Raw genomic sequence first — 23,814 nt, forward strand, 5'->3', positions numbered from 1 at the left:
TTAGCTGTGACTTCCTCTCACAATTTATCTAATTATGTTCAGGAAGAGGGTGAGTGTGGGAGGAGTCTCCCCCAGGTCCGCTCCATCTAGACTGTTCTGAACCCGGTGTGCCCGTCCTGCTCCCTGACTTCCGGCCCCCACGCAGGGGAGGTGGGCACAAGACCAAAGTCCTCTGCCACTTTTGGACTCAGCCAATATTTGGTTACTCCTTTTTCTATTAAGTTTGAACGTTATGCACTGCTTCTGGCCTTCTGCTTGGCTCAGTAATGAGTCACCAGGTCTGCTTTATGTTGCAAAGTCTAAAGTTAATTATCTGTATTCTCCTTCTGGAAAGTATTTACTCCCTTTGGGTTCTGACACGACCCCTTCCAAAACCCCTCTCATGTATTTTAATTCTACCTGTTAAACACATAAAAACCTAAAGCGGGGAGCCTGCGTGTCTCAGGCAGTTGAGCATCGGACTCTTGATTTCCACTCAGGTCATGATCCCAGGGTCATGGGATCAAGCCCTGTGCCGGGCTCTGAGCTGAGTGTGGAGCCTGCTTAAGGTTCCCTTTGTCCCCTCCACCACTTGCATGCTCCCACTCTGTCTGCCTCTCTCTCAAAACCCCCAAAACCAAAAGCCTAGGGGCGCCTGGGTGGCTCAGTCGGTTAAGCGTCCGACTTCGGCTCAGGTCATGATCTCACAGTTCGTGGGTTCAAGCTCCATGTCGGGCTCTGTGCTGACAGCTCAGGGCCTGGAGCCTGCCTCAGATTCTGTGTCTCCCTCCCTCCCTGCCCCTCCGCCACTTGCGCGCACACACACACTCTCTCTCTCTCAGAAATGAATAAACATTAAAAGTTTTTTCTTAAAAAAACCCAAGGTATCCCTGTCGTCGTTGTTGTTGTTATATTATTATTATTATTTTACACAACCAATGTATGAGATCACTGTCTTCAGGCTCCCACTGCTGCTCTGTTGAAAAGCAATGTCTCTTTTTGTTTCTCAGGCTTCTTGTAAGATTCTCTCTTGCCATCTGCTATGCTCAGCCGTACGCTGGTATGTCTAGTGTAGATTTCTTTTTTTTTTTAATGTTTTATTTATTTTTGAGATAGAGACAGCATGAGCAGGGGAGGGTCAGAGAGAGAGGGAGACACAGAATCCAAAACAGTCTCCAGGCTCTGAGCTGTCAGCACAGAGCCCGATGTGGGGCTTGAACCCACAAACCATGAGATCATGACCTGAGCCGAGGTCAGACGCTTAACCGACTGAGCCACCCAGGTGCCCCATCTAGTGTCACTTTCTTATTCCTCCCGTCTGGGATTTACTGGGCTCCCTGAATCGAGTCCGGGAACAGATCTGGACACCATCTCTTCAGATGCATTCCCTCTGCCCCTTCTCTCTTTTCCTGCTAGATGTCTGCTTACATGGAGGCAAAATATTCTCTTCTGTGTGTGTTTTCAACTCTTCTGACATTTTCTATTCTTTTTGGTCCTCTTTGCTGCCTTCTGCGTAGTTTCTTCTCACCAGCTTCCAGGTCATAATCCTCCCTTGGCTGTTTCAAATCTACTGGTAACCCATCCACGAAGTTTGCTCCTTGGTTGATTGTTATTTTATATTTCCCAGAAGGAGTATTGTGTCCTTATTGCTGCAGATATTTTCCAACCTGTCTTTATTAAAAGAACATATAAGGAGCATTATTGTTTCGTAATCTGGGCTTTGATAATTCCAGAATGTGAGGACTTCCTGAATCTGTTTTTTACTTTCTCTTGTTTCTGTTGGCTCTCGTCCGTGCAGTTTATTTCCTTATGTTTTTCATTGCTTTTTACTTGAAAATGAGGATTCGCCAAGACAGGGGATGGAAGTGCTTCTGCCAGGCACCTGGGTCGGGGCTCGGTCATCCCAGGGCCACCTGGAGTAAGGTCGCTGCTTGAGGGTCCCGGCCTCCCCCTGCCGGGTCACCCGGGCTGCAGCTCCCCCCAGAGAACCAGCTGGTAACAGGTTCGCGGGGGCGGTTCTCCCCTTTGTTCTTCTTCCATGACGCAGTCGGCACCACGGCACCTCCCCTTATCAGCGGTGGGCATAAGGATGCGAGGGTATACTTTCCTGCTCCCCGTCCTGAAAGCTGTCACCTCAGTTGCTGGGTGTGCTGTGGCCACCGGCTTTCAGCCGTCAGACTCCGCACGCCCCTTTCTGGGTGGTCCACACCTCGTGACTGCTGGAGGCAGAGGCGTGAGAGCCGGGCCATCTCGGCCCATCCAGGATGCTCGGGCCCCCACAGCCATCAGGACCGCACTGGAGCCCTGCCAAATCTTGTTTCAACTTCTTCCGGAAAGAATCCTAGCGTGGGAACAAACCCACGAGCTTGTCCAGCCCACCCGCTCAGCCAAGTTCTTTCTACTCTCAATAGATAGGCTCCAGAAAGTTCCCCTATTCACTCTCTAACATGGAAGGAATCAGAGGTACTTTTTTAAATGTTTATTTATTTTGAGAGAGAGCATGCACATGAGAGTGGGGGGGAGGGGCAGGAGAGAGAGAGGGAGAGAGAGGGAGAGAGAGAGAGAGAGAGAGAGAGAGAGAGAGAGACTCCTAAGCAGGCTCTGCCCTGTCTGCACTGAGCCCAACATGCGACTTGATCTCATGAACCTTGATCTTATAAACCATGAGATCACGATCTGAGCTGAAATCAAGAGTCGGACACTTCACAGACTGACCCCCCCGGGCGCCCCTGGAGCTACCATTTTAAATATACTGTTTCCCCGTCGCTGTTTGCAAAGTGTGGTCTCATCACTGCTTTGTTTAAGAAAACCACTCACCTGCAATGAATTCTGGTCAACTTAACACGCTTCATTATATTTGAAGCACCCTTCACCCATCTAGACCATCCCAACTTAACAAAGAAATTTATTGGCAGACGGTGCCTCAGCAGGTGGCTGAAGATACTGGCCACTGCGGTACGAGGGCGCACGGCCCAGCTCCTGCTGTAACCGCTAGCCCTGCTGTCTGCCGCGAAGCCAAGCCGCAGCGTCTGCAGCCAGGACTCTGGTGATGAAAGCCAGCGCTGAGCAATGAAGACACTTGCTGGAGCGTTCACAGCAGGTCACCTCAGTGCCGCTGAAATGTAGGACGGCTTCCTGCAGAAAGCGCCCGAGCCCCGCGGGCCCCCACGGTGTGATCCGCTAGCTGCAATCCTCTGCGTGACTGCTGGCATTCTGAGCATCCTTCCGACTCCAGGACATGACGGGTGAAAACTTGGGGGTGGGCTTCCAAATGTGGCAGTTGGAAGCAGAACACCACTGACGGAAAGTCCCCTAGATGGACCCCGAAGGCTGTGAGACTAAAACATGGCGCATGTAGATAGCTCTCCACGTATCCATAAAATTCTAAAAGTGTGAAGCGAAGCGAATCACGACTCTGTATCTTTTGTATCTGTGCAACTGCCTGGGCATATCGTCTCCTAGATCATTAATACAATTTACTTTTGCTCCCAAACCAGGCTGCAAGCTGTGTGGTGGGAAGCATGTCCTACAACTTTACTGGGGCTTCAGGACATCAGAAATGGCTCAGGACACCGAATGAAGAGTGCAGTGCGGCTCTCGTGGGGACGCAGGTCACCCTTGCTCGTCAGCAGTGACAGGGCATCGGGACAGCTTCCCTTGGGGAAAGGTGGGACTCACCTCTTATCTCAAATATGGAGATGAATCGCACTCCCAGTGCCATGGCGACGTTGGAGAGCAGACAGAAGGCAATCTTTTGGAAGTGGGTCCTCTGGGAGTAGGTGACAGTGAGGTACAGGTACGGGAGGTAGGTGAGGAAGAAGATGATGCCTCCCGCGGCAGTCGCTGTGTGGGCTGTGGGAAGCAACGAGAAGGGGAGAAGGGTTTCGTCAGTGATGCACTGAGTGCAACACAAGCCCCTTCCCACCACGGTTTGGGGCGGGGTGAGGGTGGGGATCTGCGGGGGGGCTCGGGCTAGGGAAGCGGTCTTTTGAGGAATTTTGCACTTTCGTTATTGAAAGACCAAGGGCATCTGTGGCACTTAAAACTATGAATCGATCTGTCCATAAAGGCACAAATATCGCACTGGCACCATCGCCCACGGTACAGACCTCCTCTCCCAGGCAGTGGGACATTACGTAGCACCAAGACCAGCACATTCTCTCCAGCCTCTTCTGTAACCTCTGGGCCCTCCCTGTTTTACAAGGGAGGAAACTGAGGTTTGGCCACGTGGAATAAATTTGCTCCGTGTCATGGAGCTAGTGAATTATGGATCAAGGACTCAAGGTTTTCCAGATTCTTGGCGTGGTGGCTCCAGATTGGGAGATAAGGCCAATCCAGCTGGAGTGCGGGAGAGGCGCTCAGGTTGAATGTGGACATTTGACTTCCAGGAAGTTGAGAGAACAGGGAGCCATTCGTAAAAATTGCATGGGGAATAGGAAGAGCCCCCCACTGAGGTGGCAGTCGGCCTCTCACCGAACCTGGCTGACCTTGGATCTTGTATAACTTGACTCAGTTTCTTCTTTTGTAAGCGGTGTTAATAATTGCTAGCATCTACCAAGCTCTTACTACACACCGAGTATTGTTCTCAGTGTTTGACATGCAATACCCCACGTAATCCTCATAACTAAGTTGTTAAATACTGTTATTTTCCAGTTTCACAGAAAGGGAAGTGCTCGCAGTCTAGGTGGGGGTCCACACGAGGATGCAAAAACAGCCCTCTGAGGCCAGAGCAAGAACTTCCAACCTCAGTGAGGAAGGGAGAAAGGCTGTGTCCACGAGGGAGTGGGGAAAAGGTTGGAAATTGCTGTCCCAGAGAGGTGTGGGACAGACTGACAAAGGCATGTGGGTAGACTGCAGAGCGGTGGCCAGAGGATCTGTAAACTAGATAAAGAGACTGGTCCACACAAGGGAGAGAGTTTCTCCAGTCAGGTTCTGCTGCAGGGTAGGCAGGGAGCTTGGTGTGACCAGGGCTGAGGATCTGCAACGCAAGTTCAACAAAGACCTGATGGGCAGAAGTCAGAGGAGTCAAAGTAGGGATGGGCCATGGGCTCCGAGCTGGGCGAGGCACACGATGGGGTGATGGATAGTGGAAAAACGCTAGAGCCAATGGGTCAGGCATCTTGATGGGGGTCAAAGAACTACCTACCCTCGATGGGGGAGGTGGTTGCAAGAGGGGAGGAGCTAAACAGAGAGATAGGGGAGTCAAGAGTGGGGTGTTTGAGGCTGAGGTTCTGGCCACCACACAGTTGTTGGCTGAGGTTTCGGGGGCGCCCGTGGGAGCCTGGGAGCACCGATGCGGGGTGGGGCAGGGTCAGTGGGAGAGCAAGCCAGGGTCTGAGAGGAGAGAGGCAGGCCCACCAAGCGTGAATGCAACAGGGACGGGGGCAGCAGAGGCTTTGGTAAGAGGTAGAGTGTGGTTTGTTCAGATGACAACCTCCTCCTCAAGGGGGCAGAGCAGCCGGGGAGGAGGCGAGATCTGGAGGCAGCAGCCAGGAGCGAGGATGTGCCTTCCCGCCTGTGGTGGTAGCAGGGTGTGATGGACGGCAGCCCTAGGCACCTTCAGGGTTGCCGGTGAGGCATTTCCTGGGGCACCGTTATATATCACAGATTTTTACGTGCTTGACGGTTTTTACATTTTATGCATTTCAACTCACTGCAAGCATTATTCTTTTAAAAAAAAATTTAATGTTTATTTATTTTTGAGAGAGAGACAGGGTGCCAGTGGGGGAGGGTCAGAGAGAGAGGGTCACAGAATCCGAAGCAGGCTCCGGGCTCTGAGCTGTCCTCACAGCTGCAGGGTAGGCAGGGAGCTTGGTGTGACCGACACAGGGCTCGAAACCACAAACCGTGGTCATAATGTGAGCTGAAGTCAGATACTTAACCGACTGAGCCGCCCAGGCATCCCTAAAACACTATGTTTTAAAAGCATTTGAAGTGATTCCTTTCTTTGTGATCATTTTCAAGCCCCCCAGGTTGAAAACATTGATTTCTGTTGGTTTTCAGTTTTTAGAAATTGCTTCAATCATTTCCTTTCTCACTTCAATATTTTTCCAGTTGTTTATGTGCTGCGGTGGCAGAATAAAGGCTTCCCAGGGATGTCCAACCCTCACCCCTGAAACCCTGACAGGAGGGCGTGACTTTACAGAGCCCAGGGACTTTGTGGAGGTGGTTGAGAATCTTGAGGTAAGATTATTCTGGATTATCTGGGGGCCCAAGGTAACTGCAAGGGCCCTCAGGAGAGGGAGGTAGGGGTGCTAGAGTGAGGGAGGTGACAGGAGCAGAATTCAGAAAGAGAGAGAGCGCCCAAGACTGAGGAGGAGCCGTGAGCCCCCAAATGCAGACATAGGGAAGGGTTCTCATTCTCCCCTCGTGTCTCCAGAAAGAACACTTCCCTGGGGACGTCTTGATGTCAGCCCAGAGAAATGCACTTCAGACTTGGCTGTAAGATGATGAATACATGCTATTTTTAGCCACTCAGTATGCAGTAGGCTGTTACATCAGCAACAGGAAAGTAACGCGCATGGTTTAGTCAAAACTATATAATAAATAACCTTACACTTACAATAACCAAGTTTAAATAACACCGCTTACCTTCAGTAGCATACTCTCTGCTCACAGACATCTCTGTCCCACCCCCTTTTAAACTGTTATTGTGACAGATCATATCTTCATATGCTGAGTGCCCATGAATGCAGATGTATGAATAGTTTCATGCATTTGCCTTATAAATCACATGGGAGAGAAAAGAGGATTTACAAACCAGAAGCCAGCAATAATGATGGCTTAAGTTGTCTTTACCAGTCAGTGGTCTGTATTTCTTCTTATGGCTTCACGTTGCTGTCTGGTGGCTTTTCATTTCTTCCCCAAAAACTCCCTTTGTCATTTCTTGTAGGGCAAGTCCACTGGTAATAACGGATGCTCTCTGCTTCTGCTTGTCTGAAAATGTCTCAATTTCACCTTTATTCTCAAGGGATAGTTTTGCCATATATAGATTTCTTGGTTGAAATTTTCCCCACTCAAGATTTAAAATGTCTTCTTACTAACTTCTGGACTCTGTAGTTTCTGAAGAGAAATCAGCTACTGATATTACTGAGGATCACTTGTACACGAGGAGCCTCTTGCTGTTTTAAAAAGTGCTCTTTTTAACTTCGAGTTTTGACAATTTGAATGACTCTTGGTGTGGATCTCTTTTTGAGTTTATCCTGCTTGGAGTTCACTGAGATTCTTGGGTTTGTAGATTCATGTCTTTCATCAAATTGGGGTTATTTTCAGTCCTTATTTCTTTAAATATTTTTTTCTGCCTTTACCCTGCTCTCTTTCTTATTTTGGGACTCAGGTGATGTGTATGTTACTAAACTAGATGGTGCCTCGTAGGCCCCTTGCATTCTGTTCCAACAAAGAAAATCCCAGGACCATAATGACTTCACCTGTGAATTCTACCAAACATTTAAAGAAGAATGAACATCATTCCCTCTCAAAGTCTAGACCAGTAAAGCACTGGGTGTTATATGTAAACCAACTTGATAGTGAACTATTAAAAAAAAAAAAAAAAAAGAATATAACAGAAAGCCTGGAAGCAAACCCTTACATATACGATAAATTCATTTTTAACAGTGGTGCTAAAACTGTTCAATGGGGGTAAGGAATAGCTTTTCAACAAATGGTGCTGGGAAAACTGGATATCTACATGCAAAAGAATGAAGTTGGACCCTGACCATAGACCATTTGCAAAAATTACCTCAAAATGGATCAGCGTTCTAAACTTAAGAGTTAAAACTATAAAACTCTTAGAAGAAACCTTGGGAGATACCTCCATAACCTTGGGTTTGGCGCTGATTTCTTAGTATAAGGCCAAAAGTGTAGGCAACAAAAGAAAAAAATAGATAAATTATACTTTAACAAAATTAAAAATTTTTGTCCATCAAAAGACACTATCAAAATAGTAAAAAGACAGGGGCGCCTGGGTGGCTTAGTCGGTTAAGCGTCCGGCTTTCGCTTAGGTCATGATCTTGCGGTTCGTGGGTTCGAGCCCCGCGTCGGGCTCTGTGCTGACTGCCAGCTCAGAGCCTGGAGCCAATTTCAGAGTCTGTATCTCTCTCTCTCTCTCTGACCCTCCCCTGCTCACGCTGTCTCTCTCTCTCTCTCCTAGAAATAAATAAAAAATATTTTAAAAAAATAGTAAAAAGACAATCCATGGAATGGGAGAGAATATTTGCAAATCATATTTGAAAAGAGATTAATATTCAAAATCCATACATAACTCCTATAACTCAGGACCAACAGAACAAACCATGCAAATGAAAAATGGGCAAAAGACTTGAACAGGTGTTTCTCAAAAAAAAAGAAATGGAACCCTCATGTATTGCTGTGAAATGTAAAATGTTCCATCTTCTGGAGAACACAGTTTTCTAGTTCCTCAAAAAGTTCCTCAAAAAGTTAAATAGAATCATCATCCCACATCTGCACTCCTAGGTGTATGCCCAAAGGAACTGAAAGCAGACTCGGACACTTGTGCACAAATGTTCACAACAGCATTATTTGCAGTAGCCAAAGGTGGAATTAACCCAGCGCCCATCAACAGATGAACAGATAACCAAATGTGGTCTGTCCATATGATGGAATAGTATTCATCCATCTAAGGAATGAAGTGAGGAAGGAGTCCAAGTGTCCACCCTGTTGTCCAAGCACCATTTGTTAAAGAAACTATCCTTTTCCCATTAAATGGTCATGGTGCCCTTGTCAAAATAAATTGTCTATGAAATAGATGTATAGGCTTATTTCTAGACACTCAATTCTATTCCATCAGTCTGTATATCTATGCTGTGCTCAAAACCACACTGTTTTGATCCCTACGGCTTTGTATTAAGTTTGAAATTAGGAAGTGTGAGTCCTCCAACTTTGTTATTCTTTTTTGAAATTGTTTTGGCTTTTTAAAAAAATATTTTTATTTATTTATAGGAGAGAGAGAGAGAGACAGCATCGGCAGGGGAGGGTCAGAGAGAGAGGGAGACACAGACTCTGAAATTGGCTCCAGGCTCTGAGCCATCAGCACAGAGCCTGACGCGGGGCTCGAACCCACGAACCGCGAGATCATGACCTAAGCGAAAGTCGGACGCTTAACCGACTAAGCCACCCAGGCGCCCCTGTTTTGGCTTTTTGAGAGCCCTTGCAATTCCATATGAATTTTATCATCAGCTTGTCCATTTCTGAGAAAAAGACATCTGGGATTTTCATAGGATTTGAATAGAATCTGTAGATCAATCTGGGGGAATGTGGCCATTTTAACAATACTAAGTCTTCCAGTCCATGAACATGGGATGTTTTTCCACTGAGTTAAGTCATCTTTGATTTCTTTCAACAAGTCTTTTATCTCTCTGGGCTGACTTATTCCTGGGTATTTTATTTTGGATGGTATTTTAAGTGGAATTTTTTTCTTGATTTCCTTTTGGGGATGTTCATTGCTAGTGTATAGAAACACAACTGATTTTTGCATGTTGACCTTGTATCTTGCAAATTTGCTGAATCCGTTTGTGGATTCACATTTGATGGATTCCAAGTTTTCTTGTGGGTTCTTTAGGATTTTCTATATGTAAGATCACGTAATTTTGAATAGAGAGACTTTGCTTCTTTTTTCTCCCATTGCATGCCTTTTATTTATTTTTATTTCTTAATTGCTCTGGCTAAAACTTCCAGTCCAGTGTTGAATAACAGAGGGGAGTGTGGGCATTCTTATCTTGTTCCTGATCTTAAGGAGATCACTTTCAATTGTTCACCATTGAATATGATGTTAGCTGTGGGGTTTTCGTAAATGCTCACTATTGGTTGAGATACTTCCTTTAAATTTTGGTTTGTTAAAAAAAATTTTCTCATGAAAAGTACTAAGCTTTGTCACATGCTTTTTCAGTGTCCATTGAGATGAATAAAAGGGAATAATATTGTGTTTATTTTTTTCCTTTATCTTATCAAATGGTGTACTATAGTTATTATTTTTCATATGTTGAATTATTCTCACATTCTTGAGATAAATCCCACTTGGCATAGTGTGTAATCATTCTAATATGCTGCTAGGTTTAGTTTGCTAGTGTTTGTTGAGGATTTTTCCATCTCTGTATTCATAAGGAATTTTAGTCTGTAGTTTTTTTGGCCTGATGTCTTTTCCAGCTTTGGTATCAAGGCAACACTGGCCTGTAGAACGAGTTTGGAATATTTGTGTTTTTATTTTTTAGTTGCAGTTTAGTTTAATTTAGTTTATTTTGGTTATTCTGGATGCAAGTCTCATGATATATATTACTTGCAGATTTTTTTTTCCCAGTCTGTGGTTGTTTTTTCACTTTCTTGATGGTATCCTTTGAAGCACAGTTTTTAACATTGATGAAGTCCAATGTATCCATCTTCTTTTTTATGACTTATGCTTTTGGTGTTATGTCTAAGAAATCACCGCCTAAACCAAGATCACAAAGATTTATGCCTGTATTTTCTTTTAAGGGTTTTGTAGTTTTAGCTCTTACATTTGGGGTTATAATCGACTTTGAGTTGATTTTTTTGTATGATGTGATGTAGGGTCTAACTTCACTCTTTTGCATGCGGATATCCAGCCTTTCCAGCACCCTCTGTTGAAAAGACTGTTCCTGATTTCTTGCCTGTCGAATAGTCTTGGCCCTTTCATCAAAAATCAATTGATTATAAGCTCTGAGTTGTGTAGTATATATTTGCTTTCACTTGGGACTCTTTCTGTGTTTCTGATCTCATTGGTTTTGTCTTTTATTTTCAGCACTCTGCTTATTTCTCATGTGTGAATGCAAGCTCAGGTTTTTTGGTTTCAACCTCCCATACCACATTAGCCTTAGCTTTTGAGCATCTTTTGATACTCATGCTCTAAAGTACCCACATAACTCTCTTCCTTGACCACACCATGCTTGCCCTTGGGCTATTGAGGGATAGTGGGAAACTAGGTATAGAGTTTAAATCAGAAGATAGTGTACAAGCCCAGTCAACCTCCCGAAGAACCCACCCCCATCTTGGCAGAATCAACACTTGCCAGGGCCCACATATTAGAACATGATATTTGACGTAAAATATTCACCAATGTAAACAATAAATAGACTGGCTTCATTTATACCACATTTTAATTTTCCCCCAAATTCTTTTAAGCCTTTTTTTTCTTTTGTTACCAACTGCTGGACCCATCCTCCATTCATGTTTTTACCTCTACCTCTCTGCTTGAATCAGGATTCCGTTTTCCTGCACTCCGACCTTGACCCCACTTCCTGTTATTTTCGTGTCTAGCAGTTCATCGATTCTACCAATAGTTTCAGAGGTAACACCCCTCTGACAGGACCAAAGTCCCAGGACTTCCTGTCTTACTATGGTGTCTCAGAAGCTACACTACCGCTGTGCCCAACTTCACAATCAAGACCTGGAAAACTGTCTGCACTGGATGTCTTACACCTCATTTCCTTCCACATTGGGACTTACCATTTGCATCCATTTGAAGTGACATTTAGAAGCCAAATGAAGCATAAACACATACATATATAAAGAGAATTCCCTAAGCCTTTAATGGGGAATGGAATTACTCTATTGCTAAAGTAACGATAGAGGTGAACACTTGGCTTTGGAGGAATATTAATTAATGCTGTAGGTAACTTGAACGGCAATGCTACCAGAAAAGAGAAGTCATAACCACACTCCTTGACAGGCAATTGTACCACGACTCACCTTTTTGGAAGAATGTGCTGATCATGAACGCAAAGAAAATTGTGGCAGTGGCAAAACACAGTAGAAAAACAAAGATCAAGCTAGGGTCGCTGTTCCTGAACACGGCCACGCTGTTCACCTAAGGAGTAGTCACAGACACACAGTGTTTTTATATGGAAAGAATGAGGAGAGGCATAAAGTGCCCTCAAAACAATGCAGAACTTTTATTTATTTATTTAACTTATTTTTAAAATGTATTTATTTTATTTTTTATTTTAGAGAGGAAGAACACGAGTGGGGGAGAGTGGCAGAGGAGGGAGAAAGAGATTGAGAGAGAGAGAGAGAGAGCAAATGTTAAGTAGTTAGGGCTTGATCCCTCAACCCTGGGATCATGACCTGAGCGGAAATCGAGAGTCTGATGCTCAACCGACTGAGCCACCTGGGGGTCCCAAAACAATGCAGAAACTTTGCTTGAAACCACAAGATTATTCTAAATGAAACAACATATCTAGATTTTTTAAAAGGCAGAACTTTGACCCAGTATCCACTACTATTTATAAATTATGCTCTGTACATGTATCTTTTTCAAAGAAAGCATAAGTCCAAATTCCGTTTTTGGCCCGATGTGAATCTCTTTTGCTTTAATAAGAGAGTTTATCTCATTTGTCATTGTCACTCTTACAATAACTATAGTTTCCTTTTGACACCTTACATCTCCTCTTTTTAATACTTTCTGGCCGCTTTCTTTGTTTTGTGGATTTTGCCATGTGGTCTGGGGTTTCTTGCCTTCCTTTATCCAAAGCACCCCAATTTTGGTAATTTAGAAGCTAAATCTTCATTTATCCACGTGGTAGACAATAATTTAGCCATCAGATGCAAGAAAGCATATTGGAACGCTGGGCCTCGATGGCAGCACGAAGGAAAATGTAACAAGGTAGGATGGGCCTAAGAGAATGTTCTCCATCTTTTACAACAGCTGTTTTGGACTATTTGCGGAGTGTAAAATTTGTTATGTTTTCAAGTTTATAAAGTAGTTGAATTAGTAAAGGAATCCCAGCTTCCTAATGAAATTAACCACACCCAGGTGCAGGACTGGACGCCCCAGGAATGGGAGGCGTACAAGGCTCTCCCCGATGGTGCAGCTTCGGTGCCCGGTCCCAGCAAAGCTTCCGTAAATGCTGCCTGAGGTTGCCCCAGGTACGCGTCCCTGGCTGTGCTCTCACCTTCTGTCACGTGTGAGCCCCACCACCTCCCCGCAGCCACCTTCCTTCCCACGGCACTACCGCTTAGCGTGTGCAGAGGGGCCAGCCGCGTACCTGTGTGCAGAACAGGACAGTCATGAAAGAAACAGCGACGAGGGCCGAGACGAAGAACATGATGAACCAGGCAGCCCAGTGTTGCCAGTTGTCCATTCCAATCATGCACATATACTCCTAGAGAAGGCAGAGGAGTGGGTGTCTCACCACTGCCAGCACCACACGCCCACCATGACCTCGCGGGTGGCCTTGCTCAGACAGTGGAGCAAACCGTGCATGGTCACTGAGGCCACGCAAGGTTTCGGGAGCCGCCGGCAGGCCATTTCTATATACAGTCCTAAGAACTAATCAAAGGAGAAGAAAATTAAAGCAAGAAGGCAGACTGCCTCTACGGAGAGCAGAAGGTGATGGAAGAGAGCAGGCAGGCAGAGATTCCCCGGGGGCAGCCTGTGTTGGGGTGGGGCTCCCGGCTGCAGCAAGGAGAGAGCGACTCATCTGGGTGGACATCCTCTCCCCTGCGTTCATCAGGGAGTCGGTCCACAGGCATCTTCCGAACAGCCGCCAGGGCAAGTCTGAAAGCAAGGACTCACGTGGTCACGGCAGACGGCATCGCCTTCATTGCAAGCAGGTCCAATGATGAACCACTGTCCAACATCCACCGTCCATCCTTCAGAGGAAGGTCGCTCTAACACCCATGCAGCCTCTTCCCTGCCGTGGCCTCACCCCCACCTGGCCCATTTTTCACCAGTGCTTCCTTGCGTCCCCCGCCCCGGGAGAGGCTCGCACCCCGTGCCCGTGGGGTTACCTTCAGTTTTTTCTCCTTCTCCAGGGCAATGGAATTGATGATGACGAGCTCGATGCAGATGAAGCTGAGCATGAGCAGAAGCGGGAACTCGTTCTGAAGGATCACCAAGAACCGGTCCTGGATGTGGGCTCTGTGGGGAAACCTCTTCACAAGCACGCTGAGGCCCTTAAACATCTCGGTTGTCGCATTGTGGGCATGGTGCTGCATGATGGCTTTGTCCAGCGCGTGCTGGATGGCTAGGAAGCCTTCGCTGCTGTATCCTGCGTGAGAGAACAGTGGACATCCAAGCATCAGAGACCTGGAAAGACTGGAGGTGCAGAAGACCTACTGAGTCAGGCAGGTCGTGGCTAACCATTCATGAAGACGATCAGTCGGGAGTGGGCCGGGCTCCCTGGAGTCCGCACACCACCATGGGGAAGGAGGAGCAGAAAACAGGGAAAGGCATCCTGAGCACACAAAACAAAGGATGTCCAGTATAGAGTTCTTGCACAGTGGGGCCGCATCCTCTCCCCTAGGTGCTCGGGCTTCAGAGGAAGGGTGCCTGTTTTGCGCTTTTGATCATCCAGAACATGTGAAATGGTTCAATTCAAAGCACTTGGGAGACCCCCTCCCCCCCCACCTACTGTGACCTGTGTCTGAGCTGTCACTGCTGTGGTCCAAGGGTTACGGTCATTGAATTTGGCTGCCAAGCCTCAAAGCCAAACTTTATCATATGCAACCCTTATTTCGATACAGTGCAGTCAGAGGGTGAAGCTCAGCTTTTGGGAAAAATAGGTTGGAGGGTAGGGAACCCTCGTTTGGGGATCTTGTAAGGGTTACAGGCCCTACCACCCAGTGGGGGTTACGGGCCCTCCACATGGGCTGAGACAGCGTGCAGCACCCAGCAGTAAAGAGGTGGTGACCACAGTCTCCCAATGGCCTTGACCTACACAGACCCCTGGATCTGTCAGCTTGAAAAAGGGAGGAAGATGGGACGCCTGGGTGGCTCAGTCGGTTAAGCGTCCGACTTCGGCTCAGGTCATGATCTCACGGTTTGTGGGTTCGAGCCCCATGTCGGGCTCTGTGCTGACAGCTCAGAGCCTGGAGCCTGTTTCAGATTCTGTGTCTCCCTCTCTCTCTGTCCCTCCCCTGCTCATGCTGTCTCTCTCTCTCTCTCAGAAATAAATAAGACATTAAAAAAGAAAAAGAAAAAGGGAGGAAGAAATCGCTGATAACAAAATTTTGGGAGCTGTCATGGAAGCTTCACAGCACATAGGAGCGTTTCCACTGCAGAACTGTTGACGTCTTTTCTAGAATAACATTCAACTTAGATAAGCCCTTGGGTTCACTTTCCTGCTGGCTGGGCTTGCAGGCCCAGGGTTCAAGTCAGTTGTGCGGCCATCCTCCTATGAGGTACACACTGTCCACTCAATTTCCCAAGGGCTGTCCGCTCCCTCCAGTCTGCTCCCTGAATCCCACACAAAGAGGGGGCTGCCAGCTCTACAGTGACATGGAGACCGGGCCTCCGAGCGGCCCCACGGCTTCTCCCCTCGCCTGAGACAGCTGACAGGCGACCAGACCGGTAAATGAGCAAACGTGAGTACACGCAGAAACACAAAGAAGGGACGTGCCCTCCTTGTTCCTGTAAAATGCCTCGTTCCTCCCTCAAGCAGCTCAGAGTCACACCCTTAATGTTCTTCAGCTTCCTCTAGAATGAAAGCATTTTACCCAGTGACACGTTTCTAATGTTACTCCTTCAGCCTCTTCTGAAATGTTAGGTTAGCAAGGGTTCAGACAGCAGCTGGAGGCGCGAGGGTGGGCAGGACCAGACACGGGGCTTCCTCACCAGGGGGTCCACCGTCGGAATGCCCAAAGGCCCGGGGCTCTTGGCTTGGGTTGGGAGGGTACAGGAAGGAAGTGCCCCAGCCATGCAGGGTATCACGTGACGTCAGCTTCGCGACTAAGAAGTTCCTATGGGTGTAGCTGAAGCGCAGGTGGTACTTAACCTTCGGGGGATAAAGAGGATGACCTTGGTCATGGGGTCCCCACACCCAACTAGGACGCGTGCCCGCTGCCAGCTGTGACTGGAGGGAAGGCCGCCCCTCCCTCCCCTGCGAGGAGCACTCTGTGCCCGGGAGAGCCCCCTTCAGGAAGGTGGTTCCCAGCGCCGACCCTGGACCCAGGACACCCGGACCCAAACCCCAGACCTCCCGCTGAATGGCAGTTCGGGCAGGTTGACTGGACCTTCTTGCCTCAGTTTCCTCATCAGTACAACGCAGACGAGATCAACAGCACTTGCCCCAGACGCATTGTAGGACCAAGCCGGATGATCCCTGGGGGGTGCCAGCGCGCGTCAGTGCTCAGAAAGTGTTTCTGATTGTTAGCATGTCTGTCTCCAGTTCCCAACACCCCCTCACTAGTTCAGGCCATTAATTATTAGACTGCACAGTGCAACACCACAGCTGCACACGAGCGGCTTCCCCGACGCCAAGGGGAGCCACTGTCTTTTCCTCAGGCAGACCCACCATATTGGAGCCCATGCGGTTAGTGAGGTGGTCTGCTGACAACCACAGCCGGTCCTTCTGGAAAATGCCTCTGTTCCTGGCTCTGTTCTGGACACAAACTCATTTGATGCCCACAACCGCTCTGAGTCAGGAACTGCTAGCACTCCTGCTACACCAGTAGGGAAACTGAGGCCCGGAAACGTCAGCACCCTTCCCACGGTGAGAGAGCTAGAGGTTGCCACGCCCGGATCCAGTCTGTCATCAAGATACTGAAATACGTGGTCCCCTCCTTTCGGCTTGAGGTTCCCCTGGGCAGGGTTCTCTGGGGAGGAATCTGGACGCTAGGAGGTGCCCCCGGGGCCAGGTTGGAGGCAGTGAACCCAGGAGCATTTTCTTACCTCCTCTGGAAATTAAGACGGCAGCCAGGTGGCAGAGCGGACACAGGGAAGAGGGGCAGCTGGGGTGCCAGGACTCCCTAATGGGCTCAAGTCCGAGGCTGGGAAACATGGTGAGGCCGTTCCGGGATGGGATGTCCCTTACCTTCAGCGGCAGGGGTTGCTTGCTGTCATTGAAGGCGTGATCGAAGACAAGTCCAGCCAACACAAAGAAGGCTTTGGAATCCTCGAGTATGTAATTTTCAAACAAAGCCACTGAAGAATAGCCGAGGACTGCGGAGAGACAAGTCCAGTGAGCGAGCGACACTGCCTGCCCATCCCCGCCCTCCCTGAGCCGGTGCAGCAGGGGCCACAAGCCTCCCTCCGTCATCTGCGAACACAGGAGCGCACAGCTGGCTGGGAGGCACGTGAGGCGGCGACAGTGATCTGAACGCCCGCCATCCCTCGTCCCAGGCTCCCCCGCAGGGCAGCACTGAGGGCCACAGGAGGTGGAACTCGCCCTTGGCCGTGCTGATGGGGAGCCGTCCGTAGCTGGTCTGCATGGCTATGACAACCAAAAGAGGGAGACAAAATCACAGTCAAGTGTAGCTGCTCTGATGAGAAAAATAATTGCTCCGGTCCGCAGCCCTTGTGTGTGGGAAGGCTGTCATCCAGGGTCCTCCTCAAAAGTAACTCTTCCTCAGAATGTAGAAGGGGTCACCGCATCCCTCCGCCTCCTCCCGGCAGCCAGGTGTCTTCTCTGAGAGCTCATTGGCTGCTCCTTTATCTCTGGGCTGGAGAAGTCACTAGTGCATGTCCACGGCTGTCCCTCTCTTCTGTCCTCCTGGGAAGCAGTGAGCCTGCTCACCTCGCACACATAGCCACTCTTGCGGGAACCTTTTCTGAAGTGCTTTGTCCCCTCCCTTCTGTGTGTCCATTGCTTCCTTCCAGAAACCCTCCTGGGTGGACGGGACTGGTCACTCTCACTTCCTGTTTCTTCACCCTTTTGCTTGACACCGTCACACAACTCGCTGGCCTTGTCTCCCACCCGAACTCCCGGCTGTGACACGTGTCCATTCTGTTGTTTCCCTGGAAGTGACCTCGCTGATCTTAATTTGCAAGTCTTCTTGCTGTTTCTTCGGCCATCTCCGTGTCGCAGGGGTCCGATTTGCTTCTGGAGTGGCAGCATTTTCTCAAATGTCTCTGAGAATATGGAGAGGTTTTTTTTTGTTTTGTTTTGTTTTGTTTTAATGAACTGGACTCGTGGTAAAAATCTCCTATGGCGCTGGGGGTTATGTGGTGCTGAGCCCTTCCCCTACGCAGGGCCCTGCTCTCCCACCATGACTGTCCCTGTAAGACAATTTCATTTGCATGTTTAAGGAAAAAAAGGCTTTGACGTATGCTTCTGGCCACGATGGAGTAACAGGGACAGGATTTACCCTTCCACCATAAATAACAAAAAACTGGACCTAAAAAAATAAAGAGAGAGAGAGAAAAGAGAGAGAGAACCTGGTTTTTCAGACAATGGGCAGTAAGTAGCACAGCATCATGAGACTTGAAGAAAGAGAAACACACGAGGCGACTGCCATCATGCCTGTTTTCTATCTGAGGCACATTTCGGACCTCAGCACGGGGAAGGGAGCCCCAAGCAGAGCACAGACGCATGGCCGAGTGGACGGAGTGGACAGAGGGTACCAGAAAGGTCTGAAGTGGCAGAGAGTGCGGGGCAGAATTCCAAAGAGGGAGAGGCTGTGTAGAAAGCGGCCTGGAAACCCGCACACAGGGCCCTGTAAGGAGCGCAGAGTCACGCCCGCCTCGGAATCAGGGCCCCTCCCAGGGCTGGAGGCACTGGCGGGCCGTCGGTCAGGGTGGGCAGCCCTTGGCCTCCCTCAAGGTGTTCAGTCGTGGGGTAAATCGTCCTTCAAGTAAAAGCTGTTCGCCATCCAAAAGAAGGTTAAAAACAAGTGTTGAAAGGCTCGTTGATGAGACTGAACTTTAACTTTCCATCAGAACAAAACCCATTCTTGGAAAAAAAGAAAAAGCCAAAATGAACCACTTGGTCCATAAGATTTGAGACTGAATCCAGATCTGCAACTGCGTGATAGATTTCTTTTTTATGTTTATTTACTATTGAGACAGAGAGAAACAGCGTGAATGGGGGGATAGGCAGAGAGAGGGAGACACAGAATCTGAAGGAGGCTCCAGGCTCTGAGCTGTCAGCAATGAGCCTGACGTGGGGCTCGAACCCACAAACTGTGAGATCACGACTTGAGCCGAAGTCGGATGCTTAGCCGACTGAGCCCCTCAGGCGGCCCTCCAACTGTGTGATAGAGTGATAAAGACATAAATCCTTTCTCTTCCCTGCTCAGCAACACTCTCCTGGCGTCCTCAGCATGGGGGGGTGGGGGGTGGGGGTGGGGATCACTACTTTTTAGCTGCAGCTGAGTTTTACGTTTTGATTATTTTATTTTCATTTCTAGTTCTGTTTGGTCCTCTTCTTTTTTCAGATTGGCTGGGTAAGTCTGCATCATGACATATCTGGGGGATAGGATTATGAGTGTATTTTCCTCTATATAGTTTGTTTCCTTAGCCATATTTAGGTTTCTTTTTAAACACACACATACACACACATTTGGCCAAATTGAGAAGAATAGCACACATACCGGAAGGTGTACAAAACACAAACGTTCACTCTAATGCACAGTTATAAAGTTCACAGCCAAGTCATTACCTCTTGGGTCAAGAAATAAAATATTTTACCGTAGATTATTATTATTATTTTTTTTTTTGGTTTAGATAGTTTCTTACTATCAGTTTGGTTCTTAAATGCTTTCAGGAATGTAGTTTTAATATTTATGCAGCGTATGTTTTTCCATAGGCCCCCATAACCCAGTCTGCCCTATTAGCAGAAACAAACAGCAGTAATCTCTTTCCCAGAAATTGCCAGAAAATACCCCAGTGTTTCCTTGGCTCTCGCTGAGTTAGGGGTCATCCCTGGACAAGTCATGGTAGCAAGGGGACCGCCAAGTGCAGACTGTTTCCTGTCGACACAGGAGCGGTCCTGAGTCCAAGGAGGATGCATCAAGGGCTGAGGGCAGGAGAGGGGTTCAGCCCCCCAGGGAAGAAGCGGGCTGTGCGGATTACCTAAAGGGAAGAACGCTGTCTCTCATGGTTTGGAGGGATCCTCAAACCACTGTCCTTCCTTCCAGGGTGGAGGATTTGCTTAGGGGAATGGCCCGAAGGGCAAAATCTAATTTTTATTTCTTATCCTATTATGTGATCTGAAAATGTCAATGTAAACAATTCTTGTATTCATCGTTCTAAGTCTTTTAAGTTTTAAGGTTTGTTTTGTGTGATTTTCTTTTTTTTAATTTCTAAATTCTAGGGGTGCCTGGGTGGCTTAGTTGGTTAAGCGTCTGACTTTTGCTTAGGTCATGATCTCGCGGTTCGTGGGTTCGAGCCCCGCGTCGGGCTCTGTGCTGACAGCCAGCTCAGAGCCTGGAGCCTGTTTCAGAGTCTGNTCGGGCTCTGTGCTGACAGCCAGCTCAGAGCCTGGAGCCTGTTTCAGAGTCTGTGACTCCCTCTCTCTCTGACCCTCCCCTGCTCACGCTGTCTCTCTCTCTCTCCTAGAAATAAATAAAACATTAAAAAAAAATTCTAAATTCTAGAAAAAACACATTCCAAACTGTTAGCAAAGAATTCTTCTGCAAAGTGGCATTTGGGATGCGAACTTAACTTTTCACTCTAAACCTTATAGTATTTCACGTGCAGTTGTGTCGAACTTAACTTTTCACTCTAAACCTTATTAGTATTTCACGTGCAGTTGTGGGGGGAGAGAGAGAGAGAGAGAGAGAGAGAGAGAGAGAGAGTGAACGCCTGGCACAGAGCCGTGGGGATCGCAGGGTGCACAGAGAGGAGGGCGGGGGTGGAAGCGGTCGGGGCGGAAGCAGCGGGTTTCTGAGCAGCCAGACTCAGCCCCAGAGGCTCCTGCGGGCGCAGGGCAGAGGCATCCCTGGCATAGCACGCACGCGCAGGGGGTTGCCTGGAAGGAAAGCCCTGGATCCGGCAACGCAAAGGACCGAGTACAGAGGGCGACAAGGTAAGAAGTGAGTCAGAGGTAATGAAACAGAAATACCCCTCAAGACAGCCAACACAAGGAGGGAGACACTGCCCAAGGTAGGATCTTAAAAAAAGATGGACAAGAAATTCTTTCTTCTCGGTGGAGGCGACCGAGGGGTCCCAGGCAGTGAGGTAGGCATCCAACCTGGATGCAAAGCCCGAATGTTTAGGGAACCGGAGGGCTGCCCACAGACAGGAGCCCAAGGCTCTAGGGTCATCTCTGTCCCACTGTGCGTCCCAGAGAGCAGCCCGAGACAGAGACAAATCGCGCCAGCTCACTTTTCTTCGAACCCCTTGCGCGTTTGGAGGAAAACCCAGGACTCGGGCGAGGCTCCTGCAGACACTCCAGCCTCGCTCGGACCACTCTCCCCACCCCAGACCCCGCTTCCTTCAGCCTTGCCCACGACAGCCGCCCCCCACTCCCAGCCCCGCCACGGCCCCCACCTGTCCCCCGAGTCCCAAGGCCTCCGCCATCCCACCCGGCAAGTCTTGTCCTTCACCGTCAGGCTTTACTGCCCTCTCACCTCCAGCCTTCCAAGAGGAGCTTTCTCTGTTGTGTTTTGCTTCTGTGTTTGTAGAATCAGAATGATATTTTAGGGTGCCAGGCAAGCGCAAAGCCCCAAAACAGTGCCCGCCCCCCCCCCCCACGTGTGTTGCCGCTGAGGGCCTTTAAAAGAATTGTCTCCATTGAGTGGCATTCAGAGCTGGGAGAGGAGAGCCCTTTCTTTTCACTTGGTACCTTCTGTATTATTAGAACACCTTTATGAAAGCATCTATTACAATCAAGGTAAGTTTGGAACATGACTCCACATTTTGTGGACTCCGCGTCTTGAAAAACTGTATCTACCTAACTGCATTAATTCATTCAGTAAATATGCTTGAGCAGCCAGTGTGTGCCGGGCATGAAGGAGCCCCAGTGACAGAGGAAAGAGACACGGCCCTCTGCCCTCAGGGAAGTGGAGTCCAGCACAGAACGGCGGGCGGAGCACGGAAAGCCGAAAGTGGCCGTGTGGTGGACCAGGTATCAGAGTGCTCCGACCATAGCCGGCGGTGCTCAGGGAGAGACCAAGGCACAGCCGGGAAATCTAGATAAAGTCCGCTGGCAGCTCTGCCCAGTGTCCCTAAAAGATAGAAAGGCACGGCCCACGGGAGGCGAGGGGCAGCCTGGAGGGGGCGGGCAGGGCCAGACCCTGGAGAAGGGCCTGCTTGACTCCTGGTGTGGTGTGTGTGGTGTGTGGTGGAAGCCACCGGAGGGGCCGAGGCACCAGGCTGGCCAGACCTTTCTGACCTTCAGGAGACCTTCCTGGCTCCACGCAGAGACCGGCTTAGAAGAGATTAAAACGAGAAGAGAGACCAGGTAGATGGCTAGTTCAGAATCTCCCAAGTCGCCAGACTGTGGTTTCAGCGATGAGAAGACCTTGTGGACGGCTTTCCCCCAGCTGTCATGTCGGCAGACTCTTTAGGACTTGCAGACCCCAGGTTTGGAATCACATTATAGGTACCCTCAGGAAAAAGCGTCAGACTCTATAAAAATGCCTGCCCTCCCTGTCCTTACCCCATCTTTGTGTCTCACCTTCAAACTCAACGTCAAAGGATTTCCCTACCGCTTCAGTGATAGCCTTCAACGTTGCGCTTTTGGAAGAGACATAAACCAGTTGGTATCTGGTGTGAATGGGAAAATAGAAGAAGTCTGGCAGTATGCTGATGTCGATGGCCAGGTAGGTGACAGGAGGCATTTGCTTGGGGAGACTGTTAAGACGCAGATACATGATGATAGTGGAGAAGAGTAGCGGCATCAGGATTTCAAGCACTGTTACCAGAGTCTTCCGCTTCTAAAACGGAAAGGAAAGCGCCATGTTAATCCACAGCGGAACGCAAGTTGTTAAGTCACCACATGGCCAAGTTTCTTCCATTAAGAAGCCCTTTCGTTCTCTCCCACCCCCCAGCCTCCCTGCACAGCCCATGAAAAAGAAAAGAAATAGAGAATGAACCAAACGGCTTCTCCTTCCAGACTTTTCCATGCCATCAGCGGCAGGAAGCCAGGAACGGTGATGCCACCTTCAGGGATGATGGTTTGCAGAATCCCAGTGGGAACCTGGCTTATGTGCAGGAAGGAGCCCCGCTTCAAGTACAGTTGTTGATTTTTTTTCTTTCAACAGTTATTAGGTGCCAGCGTAACATCACATTCAGTATCCGCCCCCTCCCCAGACATGCCCACGGCTTCACAGCCCGCCTTACCCACCTTCAAGATGAAATTCTTCCAGAGAAGAAGTTTTAAATTCCTGACCATTGTCACTTTTCCACCTGAAGAGGAGGGATCAGCACCAGCTGGGAGGTAAATGGGACAAATGTCAGGCATCACACACATGTGCCCTCCTGTCCTTGAGGTGCTGTCTCCTCTCGGGCTTTTCAGATCATCGTTCCTTCTTTTTTGCTGACTCCCCCTCATCTGCCCACCTCTAAACATCCTGGCGCCGCTGCTCAGCTGACACTCCCCCACAGGCAACCTCGCTTGCTCTTTGGGGTTGAAATGCATGGGCGCGCTGATGACTTCCACATTCCCAGCTACAGTCTGCGCCTGCCGGGCCTGCAGGCGCTGGCATCCGCTGCTCGGGAGGTGGCAAGGCTGGTCCTGCCCCAGCCCCTCCCCTCCAAGCGGGAGCCCGGCTTCACAAGGACGAGGATGCGCAAAGCCCTCCCAGTCTCCTGTCATCTCCCGCTTCCCCCTGCTCCGCCGCAGGCCTGGCTGTGACCCAGAAGGGACAGAAGTAGCTTCTGCTCACAGCCCATGCACCTGCTATTCCTCCGCCCAGGGCACGCCTCCTTCACGCGTCATTAGACTACTGAACGTGCCATTTATTTACTTGCTTAGTCGATCTGATTTGCCTTTAGAATTCATGCTCCGTGAAGACAGGGATTTTTTTTTTTTTTTTTTTGCCTCTGTTTTGCTGTTTCACTACGGAGCCCCCAGACTCCAGAGCAGGGCCAGCGCATGCCCTCCACTCTGTACATATGGGCCCGCGAGTAAAGGTGTCAGAGGACACGCGGCTTATGTGGGGACATGGCTGCGGCAGAGATGCTTGTGGGGAGAGGACACTGCG

General features: G+C 48.9%; 1 protein-coding gene across 1 annotated transcript in view; it reads right to left on the reverse strand.

The window, feature by feature from the left end:
- LOC120241547 (ATP-binding cassette sub-family A member 17-like) overlaps positions 1–23,814 on the reverse strand; it is a 95,804-nt gene that overhangs the window by 52,612 nt on the left and 19,378 nt on the right. The window contains exons 4-11 of the mRNA XM_039246764.1: positions 22,956–23,041; positions 22,287–22,545; positions 16,761–16,888; positions 15,563–15,722; positions 13,738–13,997; positions 12,993–13,109; positions 11,698–11,815; positions 3,658–3,831 (exon numbers count right to left, since the gene is read on the reverse strand). Of these exons, the coding sequence (XP_039102695.1) occupies positions 3,658–3,831; positions 11,698–11,815; positions 12,993–13,109; positions 13,738–13,997; positions 15,563–15,722; positions 16,761–16,888; positions 22,287–22,545; positions 22,956–23,041 (1,302 nt within the window). The remainder of the gene's footprint in view (positions 1–3,657; positions 3,832–11,697; positions 11,816–12,992; positions 13,110–13,737; positions 13,998–15,562; positions 15,723–16,760; positions 16,889–22,286; positions 22,546–22,955; positions 23,042–23,814) is intronic.

Source organism: Hyaena hyaena, unplaced genomic scaffold (genome assembly GCF_003009895.1).
Source record: "Hyaena hyaena isolate Hyena2069 unplaced genomic scaffold, ASM300989v1 scaffold_285, whole genome shotgun sequence".
In the NCBI taxonomy this organism is placed as follows: domain Eukaryota; kingdom Metazoa; phylum Chordata; class Mammalia; order Carnivora; family Hyaenidae; genus Hyaena; species Hyaena hyaena.